At 34.0% G+C, this 18,636-nt stretch overlaps 1 protein-coding gene across 1 annotated transcript; it reads left to right on the plus strand.

Moving 5' to 3' along the window:
- The first annotated feature begins 3,627 nt into the window (after positions 1-3,627).
- Positions 3,628-18,284, plus strand: LOC104221992 (replication protein A 70 kDa DNA-binding subunit A-like). The gene is made up of 15 exons (XM_070167371.1): positions 3,628-3,784; positions 4,496-4,538; positions 5,327-5,387; positions 10,340-10,483; positions 10,562-10,841; positions 10,977-11,064; positions 13,597-13,775; positions 13,856-13,928; positions 14,011-14,137; positions 14,235-14,395; positions 14,486-14,609; positions 14,700-15,008; positions 15,097-15,242; positions 16,746-16,806; positions 18,099-18,284. The coding sequence occupies exons 4-12, from the start codon at positions 10,463-10,465 to the stop codon at positions 15,003-15,005; spliced, it is 1,359 nt and encodes a 452-aa protein (XP_070023472.1). The 5' UTR covers positions 3,628-3,784; positions 4,496-4,538; positions 5,327-5,387; positions 10,340-10,462; the 3' UTR covers positions 15,006-15,008; positions 15,097-15,242; positions 16,746-16,806; positions 18,099-18,284.
- Positions 18,285-18,636: the final 352 nt, after the last annotated feature.

The following is an 18,636-nucleotide window of genomic DNA, read 5'->3' on the forward strand; positions in this document are numbered from 1 at the left end:
CTGAAATATTTGGCAAGAATTTAGTGAACTCATCTAGCAAATCTGGATGGTCATAAAGAAGTACGGCAACCTACACATAAAAAAAAATATAAAAAACAAAAACATGAAGTTCGTCTACAATATCTATGTAGACAAATTAAAAATGTTTTACACCTCATGGTACACCTCGTTGATGACCTTGTGCTCCTTCCTATACATGCTCAAAATGTCTAGGAAGGATTTATACACATGACCATCATTTTGGAAACGTTTCTGTGGGAAATGATAACACAGAAAGTTAGGACTAAAGTTTTTTAATGCAGAAAAAATGGCAGACCTTTATTGTTAAAATCAGAAGGTAACTGATCAATGTTACCCTTATTTTGTTCACAAAGTTGATAGCTTCTTCAAACTCAACAGTTCTCTTTGGAGGAACCTCATCTTTTTCATTGAGGGTTATTTCATAGCCCTTGGGCAAGAAAGTGTTGAATCTAAGGATCAATTTAGGATGCTCTTTAAACAAGGGTTTCACTCTTGCTATCACACCAGCAGTATCAATTCTGCGAGGAATATCACAGACTTATGCAATAAATTCCACATAAATAACCAAATGATAAAAACAAGGCGTAATGGCTTCTGGGCCACTTAAACTTGCACCGGATTGTAAAGCCGATTTATGAGCTTTTGATTTTCCCTTATTAACACCTCAACTCAACCGATCCGATTACTTATAAGTGAACACCTCTGATCGTTGATTATGCTTATGTGGATGACGTGGTCAAAGTACGTGCTAATCACGCAAAAAAAGAGCGTCACTCGAATTATTATATATAAAAATATTAAATCTGAACAACTTTGAATAATCCTTTGGCCAGTCTTCGTTTCTCCACAAACGAATCATTTTGGTTGGTCTATAGTGTTCCGACTATCTTCTTTGGCTGGTTGAGACTAACGAAATTACTGGAAACTTTCAAGGGTGGGAAGTAATAGGTTCTCAAGGAGGTCTGTTAGTTTTGATTTTGATAAGTATCGCCGAGATGCTATTTTTTTCGATGAAAATCTTGTCTGTTGTTTAAGGAGTTTATTATAAGTATTTTTATCAAGTTGGGGTGCTAAAATTGGAAAATCAAAAGTTCATGTATCGACTTTAAAATTCGGTGCAAGTTTAAGTGGTTCAGAAGACCATAAAAACAAGGATGAGGCTTAGTAAAGTAGCAAACCTTCGAGCCTTAAAGTCTTTTATAACATCAAGGAACAAGTCGTACTTATCCCTTTGGTCTTGAAATATGTCCTTGACCTCCTTCAAATAAGACAATGCGTCCTTAGTTGTCAGCTTTTGGGTGCTAGCATTAGCACCTGCTCCACCTCCGCCTGTGTTGTTGCCACCTTCTCCTCCGCCCAAACCACTTTCAGGAACTTGTGATTGATCATAGCTAATTCATCGGAGAGAATAAAAAACAAATATTATACATCCAAATCACAGCCATAAGTAGCCATACAGATGCATTAAGGTGTGATCTAACAGTCAATGAAATGAGTTAAATCGGGAGATTAGGGCTCAAACTCTTGTAAAAACAAAAAAAAAAGGTGGGCTTATTTCTTCTCATGCGACTAAAACTTGATAGACAAAACTATCTGATACCTAATAATTGAGATGCATGCAAACCTAATTATTGGTATAGACTTCCCCAACAGTATACTCGTTCATGGGGTTAAGTTACATTTTCATCCACTTTGCTTAGTTTGGGCTAAACATAAAAGCTTTGAATTATATTGTTCATTGATAATTGGTAAAACCCTTCATTAATAAGACAGAAACAAATAAGTATGGTTCTGTTGCTCGAAGAATGAAGGTTGAGTACGATGGTTCCGCTGTACAAGAACAAGGGTGATGTCCAAAATTGCAACAATTATAGAGGTATCAAGCTGTTGATTCACACTATGAAGGTTTGGGAGAGGGTGGTGGAGGCCAGGGTGAGGAGGTGTGTGTCTATTTTCGAGAATCAGTTTGGATTCATGCCGGAGCGTTCGACTACGGAAGCGATTCATCTGGTAAGGAGATTAGTGGATCAGTACAAGGAGAGGAAGAAGGACTTGCATATGGTGTTTATTGACCTTGAGAAAGTATACGATAAAGTCTCCGAGGGAGGTTCTATGGAGGTGGTTGGAAGCTAGTAGCGTTCCGGTAACGTACGTTAGGGTGATTAAGGATATGTATGATGGTGCTAAGACTCGGCGAAAACTGTGGGTGGTGACTCAGACCATTTCCTTGTTGTGATGGGGCTGCACCAGGGATCGGCTCTTAGCCCGTTTTTATTTGCCTTGGCGATGGATGTATTGTCGCGACACATCCAAAGGGAGGTGCCTTAGTGCATACTATTTGCAGATGATATAGTGTTGATTGACGAGATGCGAAACGGAGCTAACGTGAGGTTGGAGGTATGGAGACAGACCTTGGAATCTAAAGGTTTCAAGTTGAGCATAATCAAAACAGAATACTTGGAGTACAAATTCAGTGACGGGACCCGTAAAGCAGATGTAGAGGTAAAGCTTGATGCTCAATTTATCCCCAAGAGAGCTAGTTTCAAGTATCTCGGGTCTATTATCCAAGGTAACCGAGAATTAAACGTAAGTTATATAGAGTGGTGGTTCGACCGACTATGTTGTATGGGGCTGAATGTTGTCCAGTCAAGAACTCCCACGGCAGAAGATGAAAGTAGCAGAGACAAGGATATTGAGATGGATGTGTGGGTGTACCAGGAGAGATAAGATTAAGAATGAAGCTATCCGGGACAGAGTGGGAGTAGCCTCCGTGGAGGACAAGATACGGGAGTCGAGGCTGAGATGTTCGAACATGTTAAGAGGAGAAAACATTGATGCTCCTGTTAGGAGGTGTGAGAGGTTGGCCATGGCGAGTTTGAGAAGAGGTCGAGGTAAGCCTAAGAAGTGTTGGGGAGGGGTGATTAGACAGGACATGACGCTGCTTCACTGAGTACATGAACCTTGATAGGAGGATGTGGAGATGGAGGATTATGGTAGAAAGTTAGCGGGTAGTTTTTTAGTTGCTCACCGATAGTCTTAGTAGCACGCATGTCCCTTCATATTCTTAGATTTTTATTGTGTTATGTGGTTTTGTTCGCCTCAAGGTATTGTATTCCCTGTTGATATTTTTTGGTACTATTTATCCTTTATCTCCATCTTTTTCTTCTCTCTTCCTTCTCTCTTCCTTTCTTGCTTTTCTTCTTCTTCTTCTCACCTTTTCCGAGCCGAGGGTCTATTGGAAACAACCTCTCTACCAGCATTAAGTAGGGGTAAAATCTGCGTACAAACTACTCTCCCTAGATCCCACCTGTTGGAAACATATTAGGTTTTTTGTTGTTGTTGTTGTTGTTGTTTACCCTAAAAATGACTTAATAGGAAAACAAAAAAGAAAACTAGACTATAACCAAACAAATGCAGCATGGGTCAACATTTTCTATATATGATGTTAAATATGGCATCGAACAATTTGTGATCGCAAAATCACACACCATATAGCAACTAAAAGTCACTGATATCTTTTCTCTTCTTTAGAAGAGAGTTTTTCGACATGTATGCTTAGAAACAAGCTTGAGGCTATTTCAGTCATTTCTCATCAGCTATATACGTGCCCTTTGGTGCTCTTCCCAGATATACGTGTAGGTTTTCTGCTACTCCATATGTATGCTTTTCTTCTTTTTCAACATAAACATATTCCTTGGCTAAGCACACACAAGAAAAGGCATAGAGAAACGATCCATCACAAGATCAAAATCAGGTAAATCAGGTAAGAGTTTCTTTCTGAAGTTCAGATTTGAGTCTGATTCAATTCTTTTTGGTTTTGGCATTTGTTGGCCTGTGAGTTGTCCAGTTTTTTTCTCAAATCTCTTGAACTTTCAGGTAAATTTGTTAGTCTTTAATATCAATTTTGTTATTTTCTGTGTGTTGTTTCTCCTTTTTTTGTTCCAATTTGTTTCAACTCAAACAACATCGGGAAATTTCAAAGTTAGGGCTTTCATGGATGAAATTGGGAGAATATTTGGGGTTTTGATAATTGGTAAAAGTCTGTTTTTTTTCCCACCGAGAAAGCAAATAGAACCCAGGTAATAATCCCTTTTAGAAGTTAAAATTTGATTTTGATCTAAAACTATTTTGCTCGATCATTGCTAATGTTTCTAAGTTCTACTTAGTTTCCCCATCTCTCTGAAAATTAGCTTCTTTTTCTTTTTACATATCTCCCTTTTCTCTTTGATTCTGGGGTTTGTTTTACCTGTAAGTTTTGCTAAGTTTCTTGGTGATGGGATTTCGAAGATATGTGTTGGTTTTTGTAATTTTCCTCTTTGTGTTTTAGGTACATGTGATTTGGCGGATGATTTTTTCTTCTCTCTTTGTTGCTTTCTTTGTTTTATCCATTTATGTTATTTTGGACCTTTCTCCAACTTTTTTTTATTACTAATGTTGTTGTTAATTTATCTTTATTTCATGTTCTTTGTTTCAGTTTTTACTCTGGGTTGTGGTAGCCGTCTCCTCTGCATCATCCTGTAAGCACTGCACTTCTATTGGTTTTTTTCCTTAACTTCTTAGTAGATTATTTATTTATATATATTATCTGTTTATTAGAGTTATTTTTGGTTTGTAATATATGTCAATAACACACAACTTATATTACTATATATCTAGATTTAATTTTAATTTAGTATTTTTGAAGCCTTATTTTTCAACGAATAAAATGGACTTCATTGTTCTCGAGTAAGTATAAAAAGGATCAAATGTTTGAAAAATACTACCGGTAAAATGACTAGGCAACATGAATTATATAGAGTGATGCTGATAAAAAGGATGCTCTTATACCGCAGGTCTAATATATGAGACTGGAAAAAAAATGATCAATAAGAAAGAAGAAAAAATTTGAACTCGATAGCCCTTTTAAAGGGGGTAAATGCAAATATGGATTACTATCTGTTAAATTCTCTCATAGTGAGAAATCTGCGGTGAATCGAGCAAGTGTACATCCTGGTGTATGATGAAAATACCAACAAAATGCCGCAATCAGTCATATTCGAGTAATTTTATTAATTTCATATATTCACTTGTACATATATATTCTCATAGTTGGTTGGTGTTTATTTGTTTTAGTAGGATATATAAATAACAATATAAGTCTTCTCGTAAGGCTGGAGTGACAGAGGTTGGCTACTAAGTTGGGCATTGTTGCAAGTTGCTCATGTCGATGTTTAGGATGTGCTTTATGTTATGCTTGAAAATACAAACTATCCCTATGTATTTGAGAGGCATGCAGATTCTCAATTTATCTTCTTTATTATTGCAGTTCTAGCGATTCGCTGTGGTTGTTTTCTACCTCTGTTATTAAGTGGCACTTGAACCGAAAGGTAAATTTTCTAATATCTCGTGATTTATTTTTAGGTATTGTAAGTTTTTGCTTGAGTTCTTCTAAAAAATTATAATAAACATATATAAATATTAGACAATGTTGAAATATATTCAGTAATGCAAGTATGCACTTGACATTTCTCCTTCAGGAAATAGATGCGTGAATATGTCGAGTAAAAATCATAAAAATGAAAGTTGTGAAAAAATATATGCTGACAAGAAGGCTAGGCGATGCGAATTATACAAGATGATGCAAGACGATAAAAAGGAGGCTCTCCTAGTGCGAGCACGCGCACGAGCAAGTAAGGACGAAACAAGTGGTCGGCAACTTCCTGTTTGCTCACTAATTAATAGCTCTCTTATCGCATCATCCTCTATGAGTGCTAATATTTCAAGCGAGCAATATCTTCCTTTTGTGGGATATTCAATATATGAAGCAGGTTAGAGAGCTAGACTATGACTTCTTGATGGTATACACAAGTATAAATACGTATATGCATTTATAACTATCAAAATTATATACTTATACTTATTATTGTTGCATCCCAGGATCTACTTCTAATACAAATCATGAACAATATACTGAAGAGTCAATAACAATTCAACCATCAATTGATTATGTTATGTTAAAAACTGTTCCCAAATGCAAATTTTGCGAAGCCAAAAAATTTGAATACGAACCACCCGCATTCTGTTTTCGCAAAGGCACTCTTAAGTTGATTTCACATCAAGTACCACAAGAGTTACGAACTCTGTGTCTAGGAAATACTGAAGAATCAAAGGATTTTCGAACCTACATAAGAACATACAATAATACATTTGCGTTCACATCTCTGGGAGTAAGTTATGACAAAGAGTTGGCGAAAAGGAATAAAGGTATTTATACATTTCGAGTTCAAGGACAAATGTATCATTTCATGAATGACCTGATACCAAGTAATGAAAAAGGAAAAAATCTACAATTATATTTCTATGATAATGAAAATGAGGTGAGCAATCGAATGGCATGTTCCAATAAATTGAACGAGGATACTGTGAAAAATTTAATGGAAATATTAAAAACCAATCCTTATACTACGTTTTTGAAATCCTTAATAAATATACCACAATTATCAGATTTCTACATTGCGCTTAAGTGTGATGCTGGTTTAGATCAACGAATATACAATCTACCAACTACGTCAGAAGTGGCCGGAATATGGGTAGAACAAGATACCAATAATTGCATTCCTACACCACATATCCGAATATTTACAAAGTGATAGAAGCCAGCTGGTAAATTATTATTACGGATGTTACGACCCATTGCAATATCCATTATTCTTCCCTTACGGTCAAAATGGTTGGCATTGTGGTATTTAAAAAGTTAAGCCTTCACCTACCCCTTCCAGAACACATCCGTATTATGAATACGAACAATTGCCATGTCTAACAAATATGACTTCAATTGATGGATTCCTTGACATGGAAGCTGAAGTGATGCAAAAAGGCAAACGAAAAAAAGAAACAGTTTCCTGTCATGAATATTATTGTTATCAACTCCAAATTAGAGATGATGAAAATATAATCTTACATTCAGGACGATTATTTCAACAATATGCTGTAGGCGAATGGATAAAAGTTGAAACTCAAAGATTAGATTTCGCTTTTTTCAATCAAGATTTATTCAGGATGGATGTGTTAGCGGGACTTTTTAATCTTTTGCGACGCGGTGAGAGAGAAGGCTCACAGGTAGGTAAAAACAGAATACTTCCGCTTAGCTTCACAGGAGGGCCAAGAGATATGCGCCGCCGCTATATGGATGCTATTGCATTAGTGCAACGTTTTGGAATACCCGATATATTTCTAACTATAACATGTAACCCTTCGTGGCCTGAAATTCAAGAAAACTTGTTGTCGACAGATGAGGCTCAGAATAGACCCGATTTAGTTAGCCGAATATTTCGAGCAAAACTATAAGAGCTTAAAAAGGATATACTAAAAAGACAAATATTTGGTAAAGTTGCAGCATTTATGTACACGGTCGAATTCCAAAAACGGGGACTTCCACATGCTCATTTTCTTATTATGCTCGATGAAAAATACAAACTACTGACCCCTGAGGCATATGATAAATTTGTTTGCGCTGAATTACCGGATCCTAAAAGAAATTCTGATTTATTTAAGCTTGTTACACAACACATGCTACATGGTCCTTGCGGTCAATTAAATCCAACAAGCCCCTGTATGAAGAAAAAAAATGGTCATTGTAAATTTAAATTTCCAAAAGAGTTTGCTGAACAGACAACTAAAGGAAAAAAATTCATACCCTATTTATAGAAGACGAATACAGGAAAATCTGTGGAAATTAGAGGACAACTTTTTGATAATTCATGGGTTGTTTCTTACAATCCATTCTTACTTAGTAAATTTAATTATCATATAAATGTGGAGATTTGCTCTGATATTAAAGTTGTTAAGTACATTTACAAGTATATTTGCAAAGGATATGATAAAATTGCATTTCATATACATCCTAATGAGACGAATATAGAAGTAGATGAAATAATGGAATATCAATTTGCTAGGTGGGTGTCACCACCTGAGGCTGTGTGGCGCATATTTGCTTTTCCTATCAGTGAAATGATTCCAAATGTATACCATCTTCAACTGCATCTTGATGGACAACAAATTATTTCCTTCAAAAATACAGACAATATTAGTAGAATTGTAAATAATCCTATGATTAAAAAAACAATGTTAACTGAATTTTTTAGAATGAATAGCGAAAACGAAAATGCTATAACTTTAAATTTATTATATCGGGAATTTCCAGAATATTTTGTATGGTCCACAACATACAAGATGTGGTCGCGTCGCCAACAAGGATATGCTATTGGTAGAGTTGTGACATGTCATCCAACCGAAGGAGAATGATACTATCTTAGATTGCTCTTAATGAACGTAAGAGGACCAAAATCGTATAAAAATTTGCGAACTGTAAACGGAATAACTTGTGGCACGTTTAGAGAAGCTGCGGAAAAAAGAGGATTATTACTTTGCGATAATAATTTAATATAATGCATGTCAGAAGCAGTAAGTTACCAAATGCCACACAGTTTGAGACACTTATTTGCTGTACTATTAGTATATTGCAATCCCGCTAATCCAAGAGAGTTGTGGGAAAAATTTGAAATCCCGATGTCTGAAGATTTCAATGAATACCCAAACATGCATACACGAGAAATTCGTCACAAAGTATTAAATCATATTAATGATATTCTTCATTCAATGGGTCGTGATATCAACGAATTTGAACTAACTCAGGGAAAAATTCAACCATCTGCAACAGCCAAAGAAGCTAAAGATGTACATTTTGAAAGGAATATTATCGTTACTGAACAAGATTTACTATTGCCATATAAACTAAACATTGAACAAAAAAGAGCTTACAATGTAATCCTTGATAGAATATTCTCAAATAAACTCGGAGCATTCTTCGTTGATGGTCCGGGTGGAACTGGAAAAAGCTTTTATATCGTGCCTTATTAGCTACAGTACGACATAGAGGATTTATAGCATTAGCGACTGCGAGTTCAGGTGTTGCTGCTTCACTTCTTCCCGGAGGCCGAACTGCTCATTTCCGATTTAAAATACATATTGATGTTGATGGAAATTTTAGTTGCAATATTAGCAAACAAAGTTCACTGGCATCGTTGATTCGAGATGCAAAACTAATAGTATGGGACGAAATTTCAATGGCAAAAAAGGAAATGGTTGAAGCACTAGATTTGCTCCTTAGAGATTTAATGGAAACAACTATGTTGTTCGGCGGAAAGGTTGTTGTATTCTGTGGCGATTTTAGACAAACTCTTCCCGTTGTTCGTGGTGGACAAAGGGAAGATTTTGTTCGTGAAAGCTTATTATGTTCTGAAATTTGGCATCAACTTGAAAAATTACAACTGTCCGAAAATATGCGTGCGAAAACAGACCCAGCTTTTTGTGAATATTTGATGAGAATTGGTAATGGAAAAGAAAACAAAAATGATAAGAACAAAATAGAAATTCCCCATCCTCTGATCATACCTTTCACCACTGAAAAAGATTCCTTGAATCATCTATTTAAAGTTACTTATCCTGATTTATATTTAACTCATTCAAATATTTCTTTTATTACTTCTCGCGCAATTCTAACTACAAAGAACGACTTCGTTGATGAAATAAATGATATGCTAATTGCTCAATTTCCAGCTGATGAAAAAGTCTATTTAGCTACCGATGAAACAATTGATCCAAAAGATCAAAGTGAATATGACGACTTTTTGCACGCTTTAAATCCTCCTGGTTTACCTCCTTATAAATTGTGTCCAAAAAAAAATTGTCCAATTATATTATTAAGAAATTTGAATCCCTGCAACGGTTTGTGCAATGAGACACGATTAATATGTAATGACTTCAAATCTCATGTTATTAGTGCTACAATATCCAGTGGTGATTTTAAAAATACACATGTATTCATTCCGCGAATACCAATATTAACATCAGAAGATGAAAAACTACCCCTTCAATTTAAAAGAACACAATTTCCGATACGGTTATGTTTCGCCATGACTATAAATAAAGCTCAAGGCCAAATATTAGATTTTGTTGGCATTTATTTGCGAGAACCTGTATTTTTTCATGGTCAATTGTACGTTGCTTTATCAAGAGCTAAAGGTTCTAACTGTGTTAAGATATTAATTAGACCGGTTATAGTTGACGATGATGATGATCACTCCACATATAATGTAGTTTATGATGAAATTATTGAAAAAGCTTTTTCCATAACTTAGACCATCATTCCTAATAGTAAGTGTGATGTAAAACTTATTTACTTTTTGGATTCTTTGATTTTGTATTATAATCATTCTAACAATCTTACGTTTGCTCATTATTATAATTGTGATGCGTTATGATTATCGATTATGTCTAGATGGCAGAAAGATTCAACATCAATGCGATTACTCCAGAAACGGAAGAATAGACCTGCAAGATACAAGTAGTTGATAAAGGCAGACCTAGAGACAACAGAGAGAAAACGAAAAAATATCAGCTGATGGTTTTGCAAGATGAAGAGGTAATCTTTAAAGGATTCATAAGTTTGCCAATAGTAATTAAGTTAATATTATTCTAATTGTGCCTTATTTTGTTACAGGAAAATCAAGTGGAATGTGTGATATTCAATGCGGAGATAATGCATTTTGCAGATCTGTTTCGCCCTTTCCATACTTACTTGATGTCAGTTGCACAAGTCAAAGAATCAAACTATATGTACGGAAATCCACTTAACAAATTTACATGGACAATTGATAGGTGTACCATTGTTGAGCCAATAGAAACTGTTAATCCTCCAGAAGAGCCACTACCTCCGCCAACGCGCCTAAATCTTACACCATTTGGCAACTTTGAATATCAACCCGAAGGATCTGAATTCGGTAATTGAAGATTTATCTATTTATGTTGTTTGTTTGCCTAAAATTCACATTTATTAGTATTGTTATTATTACGATTATTGTCTATATCAATTTTTATTGTCTATTATCTTATTCATCGTTCTTTTTAAATGCAAGATGTGCTTGCCATCGTGCTCAACGCAAGCCCCTCAACCTATGCTTCAAATGGGCGGAGAATTCAAGATTTTATCATCATGGATGATCAGTAAGTATACATAAACCTGTTTTATTGGATCCAACTAGCAACTGCTGATTCAAGTATGATGTAATGTGTCACTTTTCGTATATTGTCTAACAATACCCCGCAATAATTGAAACCGAAATTCAAGTTGAGATTGTACCCTTTTAAAGGCTGCTTTTCATGCTTCAATTCAATTTTGGCTTTGCTGCAATTATAATCTTTCAAAGCATACTTAGATCTACTACGCATTCCTGGAATTATTATGATTTAAGCTTTTTACTACTAATAATATTTGATCATATCTTTAAATATATTCTCAATAATGCAAAGTTCTTATCTTGTTGTTTCTCTTGCTATAAGAATCTAAGTAAAATTAGGATTGATATCATATTGCGCTTTTGATTTTGTAAATTTTAATTTGGCTCAGCTTTTTTGCAAGTAATTTATGCTTTTCCAAAATTAACTTCAAACTTTCAATTTATTTTGATTTATATATCAACAATTGTTTGGATAGCTGCATAGAGTGACGATGTTTGGTGGCTAAAAGTACACACCAATCAAAGAGTCTAAAAACCATATCATTGGCCTTTAACATTTTAAAAATCTTTATTTGTTCTTCAATAAAGTTAGAAGCAATGATCCAAACAAAGAAATTTTAGTTATGACAAAATCACTAATTAGAAAGAAGCTATTAAAAGCTAACTTAAAAATTATTTAATGTTATATGCGTCAAAGAATTAGATTGTTGCTAAGAGTTATTCAAAGAAAAATATATTGCCTTCAAATGTAGAAATATAACATAATTAAATATGTAGTTGCTTATTTTTCTCTTTAACAATGACTTTCTAATTTACCCGTAGTTGTTCTTTAATAAAGGTAGTGTGTCAAAAATTATGATTATATTTAAATTTTTTTACCTACTATTAACTCATCCGGGTTTAGTAAAAAATTCGATCCTTTTGATGTCATGTTTAGCTATTGGATTTTAAATCAAATTATATTTCAAAAATATGCTTTTTTCCATTCAATACTTTGGATTAAGATTAACCAAAATATTCATGTAATTAGAAAGCTGAATAAAGAAGAGCGACTTTGTCTCCTCTAATTTTATATGTTTCTGAACAAATAGATAACCTATCTCAAATTATAGCCAATATAATCTCCCTCTTATTAGGAATTTAAGATATAGTAGTTCTTGCACAAATTGTATAAAATTGATGAATCTTATATATACTAGCTTTTAATTAAAAGAAATTAGAGTTAAACATTTGAATGTCTTTGAAGAAAAGCTAATACGTAGCTTATAGAAATTCTATTCAGAGTATTCATGCAATTGTGGATTCCTAAGTACTAAAAGTTTGTATATCACAAACATGCTTATAAACTATTGTATTTCAAATGTGCAAATATTACCAATGCTGAAAGATCTAATAGAAGAAAGTAGCATATCAATATTACGAACATCTCTATTAAATATTTTTGTAAAAGGGAATTAAGATGTTGAAGAGAAGAGATGTACACTTCGAGTCATATAACAATTACAGGTAGACTCATGAGTAGGCAAATAAAGCCACATATATGAATGATACAACAAAAGTGATGCTAAATGACTAGATTGCTCTCATGCATTTTGAAAAAGACACTAAACATTTATCAGATGCATAGCAAAAAATATGAGCAAAATTGAATAAAAACAAACCTGCAAGTAGAAGCAATTTGAGGAAGATGAAGATGTCTCTAAGAAGCAACGGAAATCTGAAAGTGCAAACAAAATGGAGGAAACCTAATATGTTGTCTATGTAAAACTTACTTGGGCTCATTTAAAACTTACACGTAGCATTTTGTATAGAAAAACTAAGCCACATGTATAGTAAATTTGTATGAATTGGCGCGAAAGGACTAATATACCCTCGAGCTTTTTAGAAATGACATAAAACACACATGTCGCCATTCCAGCTTTTCCTTAAGTTTCTTCTTCACTCTGACCACTAGCTTTTACTTGATATCTGCAATTTTTTCATTTGCTCTTTGGTTTTTGGGTTTTTTATCATATATGTGAATTCTTCAGAGTTTCTTGGTGATGCGATTTTAATGATACGTGTTGGTTTTTGCAGTTTCCTTCTTTGTGTTTTTGGGCTCTGGTTACATCACAATATCTAAACTTATTCAAAACATCTTTATATTGAAACTAATTGGATCATTGCTATAATAAGTTGTGAATTATATCTATTTCTCTTTTAATAAGCATAAAGCAATTCTACCATCTATTCTAGATTTGATACTTATTGGCTCTTCGACAACATATGATAGTTCAAACTATTTTGCTTTAGAAGCTTTTGTTAGGGACCAATAGTCAAGACCTCAGGAAATATCTGTTTTGATCGAAACTATTGCATTATAGAAATTTCTACACAATAAGATACCAATATGTGTTCATTTTTTAATCATGTCTAATATTTAAATGTTGTAATTGATGCTCATTTATGCTGCTTAAGCATTGACATTCCCATGTTGATTTAAGATAGTGATTTAACAATTTTGTTCTATTTTATACAGCAAAAAACCAACGAAATTCACACTCTGGGAAGAATTTATTGATCATGATGGGAATAAACTACTCGAACTGCTTAAAAAAGAATATCCAATCATTCTTGCTAAAAAGGTTGCAAGACCAAAGTCGTCGTCAGGTAAAACACCTCAAATGCATACAAGATGGAGTAACAAATTCAATACAGGTAAAGTATATAAGCAATTATATTTTAGTTTTTCATATACCAGACGACCAAATTAAAACTGAATGTTCAAATGCATGTAGGATTGACTAACAGATTCAGTACAACAATCGAAATCAATCCTCCATACCCACAAGCAAATGTGCTGAGAACATGGTATTGTAATCAATACATTATTGGTCGTATATGTGCTTGAACATATACAAGAACTAATTTTGAAATGTTAGCATACTTGAAGGGCCCAACAAAATGAACAAATGCTTATTGCGTACACAATGAAGAGCACAGGTCCAACATGCTCTCTTTTATTTGTTCCTTTCGAAGAAGAGATAGTACCGATTGCAGAAATCCGACAACAAAATCCAGTAAGTGCACTAAATATTCATATATGCATTGTTACAAATTTTTACCTTTATTCTCTAATAACAAAAAATTAATATGCGGCATCATTGTGTTTTCCAGGGTCAAATATTCTACATACATGCTGAAGTCGCACTACAAAATGAGAACCAACGATTTTGTATCCTAGCTTGTTCAGACTGCAAACAACACTTCACACGAGCTTTCTCACGGAGAAAGTTCTATTGCACTAATTGCCGTCAAGCTACCCAATTGGTTCCCAGGTATACATGCAACTTTCACATAACTGTTTGTATTTAACATTCTACATTTGCCATCTTTTTAATTAATCAATCATTTTATCTTACAACTAGGTGCCAATTTGAAATGACGCTCACAGATCAGAGCGGTTCTACAACAACAACTATTGTCGATGAGTATGCAGAAAAAACATTGTTTCTCACTTCGAAAGAGATTTATGATATCTGCAATGTCAAGGTACATTGTCAATTTCGAAAAACCACAAATAACTATTTTCTACCAGTTGAGCCCCCTCTCAAACATAAATAACTAATTTCATTTTTACAGAAAGGACTGTTGCCTCTTGCGAACGCACAAAAGCTACTGACTGGCAAGATCTTCAAGATTCAAATAAAAAAGCTGTTTACAAGAAATAATGAGGCAGGAAAGTTAGTTATTTTATCTTTTATAGATAAAAGTAATTCGGTTGTCTCACAAATGCCGGCCACCATCAAGGATGTTGCGGAAGGAAGTAAACAAAAAATTGAACCCGCTGCCCCAGAGAAGCAAGAGCACCCACACATAACAACCAAAGGCAACGGTTCCTACAAATGTAATGCGGAAATGAAAATTTCCCCTCCGAAAAATTGCTGAGAGGTATTTGTAATTTCTGTTCCTTCTAAATTTAATATGAGATTCAACTTTGTAGAAAAAACAAACACCTTAAACGACTATCGTTTGTTAGCATTTTTGCCAGTGAAACATCTTTTGCTACTATTTTGGGATGCAAGTAAAGCCGCAACTTGCTGTTGCTTTTGAATACGGTTAAGGTCACTTTTACGACTGCTTTCTGGATATTCCTCTACTCGGAATATGTCGCATCGACACGAGGTTAGTATTCTTGATTACAAATCTACTAATAAGATCAATATTATAGAATGTATGGTGCAATTCTAATTACTTTGCAAGCCCGCCCCTTTCTATGATATTTTAGATCCAACTATGAAGCTATCAGGTCCTTCTGGTATGTCGACTGCTTATAGAACTTTAACTAGAAGGCTTAATAAAAATTCTATGAGCTAAGATTTCGAGCTTTTTCTACAGATGGCACAAGTAGAAATAATAGTGGATAAATGTTATCAGTCTAAAAAAAATTGAGATAAAAGCGGATAAACTAGTATAGCACTGTACTGTAGGTGCTATTAGCATTGACTTCAAAAGTAGGTACACAACATCATAAGTTAATAGCAAGGTATTATTTATTTGGAACAAAATATCCACTCTTGAATGTTGTCTGGTTGGCAAATAATACATTATTTACGTACGTAACAGTATCATATAATTATATGCATGTGTGTCATATTCTTTATATCATATATGGGAGAATTATTTACATTTTATACTATTTACACATTGACAAATTGTGATGCATTTTTTCTGCTGTATCTAATCTTCTCCTTAGCTTTCTTCTTAGTAGTTCTTCACCAAAATATACCTGTACAGTTATAAAATATTTGTTAGTGCTCAACAAAGTAATGGGTGAAGAACAACAAAGAATAAAAATTTGAAGTTAAATAGTGAGGAATATGCAAGTAAAGGAGTCGAGATATTTTTTTGCTGCATAAGTTTCCTGATTAAATTTTGGCTTCCTTTTTGGTCTCATAAAATTTTGAAATGCCTGATGAGATATATATTCTCCTTGATTTTTTATATACTGACAAATCACTTAAATAACCATTTTATGTCACCATGTAATGTATGTGCCGCTAAAGCTCTCTTTGGGAGGTAAGTCGAGTTATCACAATGCAAGAAAAATATCATATTTACTGGTATCCACCTCTATGCCGGCTTCAATGAACTAGCTAACATCCCACAAGAGTACTCTTGTGGATAGCTGCTCCACTTGTTGATCTGCCTGAGTTGTGCATTTCTGCTAAATCATGAATTTCCTTTCTCAACTTTTTCTCCGTAAATAATGATATCTTCTATTTCTTCAACAACTAAGTAATAACTAATATGGCTACTAAATTAAAGTCCCCATGGATATGTCCCATTAAAGATACGTATTTTGTTGTTATTGAAAGTGAGATGTTCGGATAGATTGTCTTATGCAATTTGGTGGATCTGTTTGGAAGTGTTAAACATAATGTTTCAAATGTTAGTTGGTAAGGTGTCACGTTAAGTTTGAAACAATATAATGTAATATGTATTTGGCACCAGTTTAAATGTTGAGGGAGGAACTTTCCTCTTTAATATGAGTACCTATTTTTGGAAAAACCGAAAAGGACAGCATTATTATGACAGAGTAAATAGAACTTGATGGAAACGTTGTACAGAGTAATATGACTCTTTTAATATATTGTTTAATATCTTTCTTTCTCTTCTCTGTTTCAGTTCGTGCTCTGTTTTTTGGTTGGTCAATCCTTCTGGAGCAGCCTTTCTTGGGTACTCAGAGGTACAATTTCACTTTCTTTAAAATGTTATCCGAGAATATGTTAGCCTTTTCACAATACTTAATACAAAGTGGTTTTAACGTTGCATCTAAGTATACATATATTGGCCATTTTCTTGCTCTTTGTTCGTTATCTTTTCCCGTCTTCCATAATATTTCATCTTCCTCTGTTCAGATTTTGCTGATTTATGCATTTCAATTAAAAAAAAAAATTGCATGCCCATAGGGCTATGCTAATGTTCTTGGTGTGGCGACTGGGCTATTCAAAGCTTAAAGTTAGTATATTTCATTTACCTGTTGTTGCTCGACTTTCCTTAGTTAACATATAACGGTACCTTTAACTATTGATGTTATTAAAGTAGTGTGCTTAAGTTTTGGCTAATTTAGGAGATCCAAATTATCTTTATTTTTTTAATGGTTTCTCTGTTACTATGGTTTCTTTCATTGTAGTTCTCCTCTAATTTTTCCCTGTCATTCAAATGACTATTTGATGAATTGAGTAGTTTTTTTTTTGGTCCTTCGATGCAGTTCTTACAGACTCTGATAGAATGTGGAATGAATTTTTGTTGAAAGCTAATACTATACAAGTTGTGCCATGAATTGTTATTTGAATATGATTTTCACAAATAAATCTAATATTGGAATTGAGATTGTGTGCTCTAATAAGATCTTTTCCATGCTTGAATTTAATTTTTATTTCGTTGCAGTTACGATCTTGTAGAACGTACTTAATTCCAGCTGACAAATTTTGTGCAAAGAGGCTTTCTTAGTTCCTCCAAGTCTATAGGGGCAAAAACGAACAACCTTGGCTATATGCAAAGAGGCCTTATTAGTCCATATTTCACATCAGAACATAAACAATGGAATCAAAGACATAATATGCTAGGCTATGTGCTAACCTTTACCTAGCCTACTTGGTTTTGTTAAAGCAAGTTTAACCGAATTACATTACTGATGTTGTTTACAGAGCATTACATCTGATGTCTTTAACTCTTTTTTTTGGCTTTCGTCGATTCAAAAACACTTCAACATGCCAGATTCGTTTTGATGTTCTGTTTTCTTTTGCTTTTATGGCCACACTTAAATCACCAATGATTTAAATTGATCTTTCTTGACATAAATTTAAATGTTTAAGCTATAAAGTTTATCGTGACTGCTTTTCTGTTTCAATTATTTTCTGTTTCATATATGCTGCTACTATTAAACAAGTACTTTTTTATGTTGCTTACCTGAAATTACAAGCATGTAATCTTCGTTGTAACCTTTTAATTTATAACACGTTTATTTGTTTGCAGATATTTTTGGCGAAGAACTAACAGGAAAAGGATCAGAAAAAAGACCAAAGACCGCATATGTAAATAGTTGTATCATACATGTTGTAACTGTTGTGACACTTTAGGCATCCCTTAATGTAATGCTCTTGTGAACGCATATATGTAAATTAAGTGTGTACCACTTAACATAAAATATTGTGTACTAGATTCCATACTTGCATCATTGAATTTTGAGTTAAATAACGTTGGGCCCGTGCTGGCACGGGCTACACCATCCTAGTCTTCTTTAGAAGAGAAAGAGTTTTCGACATGTGTGTTTCATGTCTTTTTTATAAAGCTCGAGGGTAATTTAGTCATTTCACATAAGCTCCTACAAGTTTCATATACGTGGCTGGGTTTGTGTACTCAAAACTATACGTGTAATTTTTATATGATTCCACCTGTATTTTAAGAAGATAGCACGTTAGGTTTTCCATTAATTTCTTTAAGATTACTTCTCAGATTACGGTCTTCCATGTCAGGTATGTTTCACTTTCAATCAATTTTTCCCATATCTTTT

This window comes from Nicotiana sylvestris, chromosome 2 (assembly GCF_000393655.2).
Source record: "Nicotiana sylvestris chromosome 2, ASM39365v2, whole genome shotgun sequence".
Classification (NCBI taxonomy): Eukaryota; Viridiplantae; Streptophyta; class Magnoliopsida; order Solanales; family Solanaceae; genus Nicotiana; species Nicotiana sylvestris.